The 3,847-nt window shown below is 41.7% G+C and overlaps 1 protein-coding gene across 1 annotated transcript; it reads left to right on the top strand.

Moving 5' to 3' along the window:
* The first annotated feature begins 354 nt into the window (after positions 1–354).
* On the top strand, positions 355–1,752 carry LOC121238979 (protein LIGHT-DEPENDENT SHORT HYPOCOTYLS 5-like). The gene has a single exon (XM_041136092.1). It carries the CDS (start codon positions 858–860, stop codon positions 1,506–1,508), a length of 651 nt encoding a protein of 216 aa, XP_040992026.1. The 5' UTR covers positions 355–857; the 3' UTR covers positions 1,509–1,752.
* The last annotated feature ends 2,095 nt before the right edge of the window (positions 1,753–3,847 follow it).

Raw genomic sequence — 3,847 nt, 5'->3', positions numbered from 1 at the left:
AAGTTATTTTTTATATTTTTTATAAAAATTTAAAAAAATTATAATGATAAGTTGGAATAAAATGAATTGGAAGTCTATTCCATTTTAAAGTGGCCTCGAAATGTTTGACCTCTGGCACCGTATCCACGGCCATTATTCAAGCTCACGCTCCACCTCGGATGCGCCAAAAACACGCACTCGGATAGTATATCGCTAGTTAGATACCCACGCTGCAAAAAGCAATGGTTTGGTCTCGGACGCTCCCAACAACGAGTGAAACTACGTACTTATATTTAGGAGACAGTGAGAGGGCTCCGCCGGGTTGTCGTGTCCGATGGGGCCACCACGTGAATTGTGAATTCTTCCACCATTCTCTCCCTCTCTGCTCTCTACCCTTCTCTCTCTCACAAGCTGCAAAACTCTCTCTCTCTCTCTCTCATTATTTTACACCAGATATTACTCTGTTTAATCTATAGCAGCACCGTTCTTCTTCTCTCTCTCTCTCTCTCTAAAACCCTCTCTTTCGTATTCATTCATCTATACTTTTTACGTCCCATCACCGAGCTCTCTCTCTCCCTAGAGCCCTCTCTTTCTCATGAAAGAAGCAAAGACCAACACAAGTTCTTTCCCGTGAAAAGATCAAGGACCAGCCCCTTCAAATTTCTGTATCACCACGATCTAACCCAGAAGACTGAAGAAAAGTGAGTGAGTGATCGTATTTGTCTGTGAGAGAGGAAGGGAAGGAGGGAGGGAGAGGGAAACCCCACCTATAGAGATTATGGTTTCAAACTAGTCAGAAGAGACAAAATTAAAATATTCCCAGTTTCTCAAAATAGGTAAATTTGGGGACCGATCAAGCACGGACCCAGTTCTTGATTATGGATTCTGCGTCTGGTACCGGTGCATCTGTCCCGAACAGCGGAGAGGGTCCATCAGCGACAGGTTCAGCAACGGCTGCTGAGCACTCATCACCGGCGCCACCGAGCAGGTACGAGTCACAGAAGCGGCGAGACTGGAACACCTTCTTACAATACCTGAAGAACCACAAGCCTCCCTTAACTCTAGCCCGGTGCAGTGGGGCGCACGTGATCGAGTTCTTGAAGTACTTGGACCAGTTTGGAAAGACCAAGGTCCATATCTCAGGGTGTCCTTACTTCGGGCACCCGAACCCTCCGGCTCCGTGTGCTTGCCCACTAAAGCAGGCGTGGGGGAGCCTGGACGCGCTGATCGGACGGCTGAGAGCAGCTTACGAAGAGAACGGTGGACGACCGGAGGCGAACCCGTTCGGAGCGAAGGCGGTGAGAATTTACTTAAGGGAGGTGAGGGAAGGACAGGCCAAAGCCAGAGGGATTCCTTATGAGAAGAAGAAGCGGAAACGGCCCACAGTCACGTCGGCGACGGTGGTGGCTTCAGCGGAGGAGAATGTGTCGGTGGCGGCGAGTCAAGGAGGGGATGCTGGTGAGGGAAGTGGTAGTGGCGGCGTTGCTCAAGCGGCTACTACTGCAGCTACCGCCACCACCACCATATAGTTGGACTAATTTTTTCTCTGTTTTTTCTTTCTTTTGAAACTTTTTCACTTTCAAATTTCATCTGTTTTAACGTTTAATTATCATTATTATGAGGTTAGATATAATTTTATTTATATATTTATATTTCTGGCGATCGAGTTTCTCGTATTTGAGAAATTCCTTTTTTTCTTAACTATATAAAACTTTTAATTGTTAATTCTTCTCCTTATCTCTTTCTAAACGTACACGTACACTTTGTAGCCGAACAGGAGAGTTTATATCTATCCTTCATGGGCCGGCTTGTGTCCTACTCGATCTTATACAAAGAACTAAGAAGAGGAAGCTCCTGCCCTTTATTTTTCTTCCCACCACTTTCTTCTTTTTCTTCGTCGTGATTTCAAATTTCAACTTCAGCATGAAACGGCATTTATATTTAATATTCCCTATTTCTTTTTCAATTGACCTGGTCAAGTACAGTCAGAAGTATGCATAGAATAGAATTCAGAAAATAAGATGTTAAGAAATCTACAGAAATATAACCTTAAATGAGATGTTGAGAAAATCATCAGAAAGGTAACTTTATATGCATTTCTCTTTCCACACACAGTGTGTGTGTATATATCACTATACACACATTGTAGGTCAGATTGTCACCTAAAGAATCCAATAAGCAACTGTTTTTTTGTATTATTGTATCCCTCTCTTTCTGTTTGTATTGTTGTTCCAAATCTGCAACTGTTGCTTGTGTTGGATTCTAGTACCAACTCAGAGTGCAGCTTGTTAAGAGTAACGAAGGGCGAGCAGACTACCTCTCAGTCTAGCCTAATGTTCAAAGTAACGATCGAGCAACTATTCATCTGGTCCCCGGCTTCTTGATCTGCTGGGCTCAATATCTGTTGTGATTCACATGCACGTGCGCCTCTGATTTACGCATTTTGCAGTACTTTGAGTTTCAGATATGCATGTTCCCTTTATATCTTCTGCTTAGATTTTGTTCTCAGATTTTAAGGAGTACTTGAGGTTCTTGGCCTGGTACGTATTTGAAGATTGAAACCCGCCTCCCCCTTATCTTTCGGCCTGTGATAACAACAACTGCTAAAAGATTATATATAGGCTGCAGACATCAATGAGAAGAAAATATACCCCTTCCGATTGCTGCTCTTGTATATTTTATTAAGGTAACCTCCAGCTCTTTGTGAAAACGACTGGTAGCCAACCCTTTCTTCCATTCTACCGTATATCTTATTTTATCTCGCAACTATAATATTCAACATTTGTTATGATAGCATAGACCCACCAAGCACTCCCAAACAAAACCCCATTTCTGGATTTCAATTTCATATCCATACATCTGACAAAATGATGCAGCATTTTATGCCCCAGTACTCGTGATGTGCTTAAACAATTCTTAGTATTACGTTTTTGTCTCTTTTTTTTTTCAACCTAAACAATTGATCTATATTGATAATGGCAAAAGAGGCAGAGGCTTTGCGGATCCAAGCAAAATATCCATAGCAATTGCTACAATAGTGCTGGACTAATCTAGCGTCAACGACAGACTCTCAAGTCCCAATTTTCATGGACTAATCTAGCGTCAACGAAAAGAACGCAATTCGGCTAACTGATTCAGCAGTCTAGGATTTCATGAATTTGTTTAGTTTGTCTATCACGGTATTTTTTTCATCTGTCACGGTGAGGTATCGCTGCACTTAATGCATTCTAGATAATTCACTAGAGAACTCTACTTTCTTTCGTCGCATGTAGTGACCGGAATATGTCAACTGCTAACTCTACGAAAAGCAGTAAAAGTTGCAGGAATGGCGATCAAATCGATTTTGTCGGCATCTTGAGCTCACGCATCCATGGGCGTGGAGTACTTTAATTAGATGGTCAAATCTTAAAAACATAAGACCAACGGTATCGTGTGTAGCTATAGGCAATTAGGGTCGCAGATGTGGCAACATGAGAGGACGTTGCTCCATCGTTCGGAAGCGTTGCTTAATTTGTTGGATTTGTGTAGTCTTGTAGATCGGCTTTCTGAAAAGTTTTTACGACGCATGACGTCTGTTTTAAGGAGATCATGTGCGTAAGGCGAAGACTCGTACGACCGATCTCGACTCTAGGAGGAAAAACAAAAATGGAAACTCTAAGAACATGACTGGTAAGTCTGAGCATCCTCGTTAAGTTGGTCAAAGTTGAATGATGACTAAAATTTAGATAATTTATGTTAAAAAAACTTCACATTAGATTGGTCATTTCTAAAATAATTTGGATTTCTGCTTCACCAAATATATCTAACTACAATTGCTTCATCAAATATTAAAATATCAGTTTCTCACCCCAAGTAAACAAATTAAATT

This window comes from Juglans microcarpa x Juglans regia, chromosome 7D, assembly GCF_004785595.1.
Source record: "Juglans microcarpa x Juglans regia isolate MS1-56 chromosome 7D, Jm3101_v1.0, whole genome shotgun sequence".
Classification (NCBI taxonomy): domain Eukaryota; kingdom Viridiplantae; phylum Streptophyta; class Magnoliopsida; order Fagales; family Juglandaceae; genus Juglans; species Juglans microcarpa x Juglans regia.
The sequence above is the reverse complement of the archived record's forward strand: the minus strand, read 5'-3'. Positions and strand labels throughout refer to the sequence as shown.

Excerpts from the sequence above, each read along its gene's own strand:
- LOC121238979 (XM_041136092.1), top strand. The coding sequence starts at position 858 with ATGGATTCTGCGTCTGGTACCGGTGCATCTGTCCCGAACAGCGGAGAG.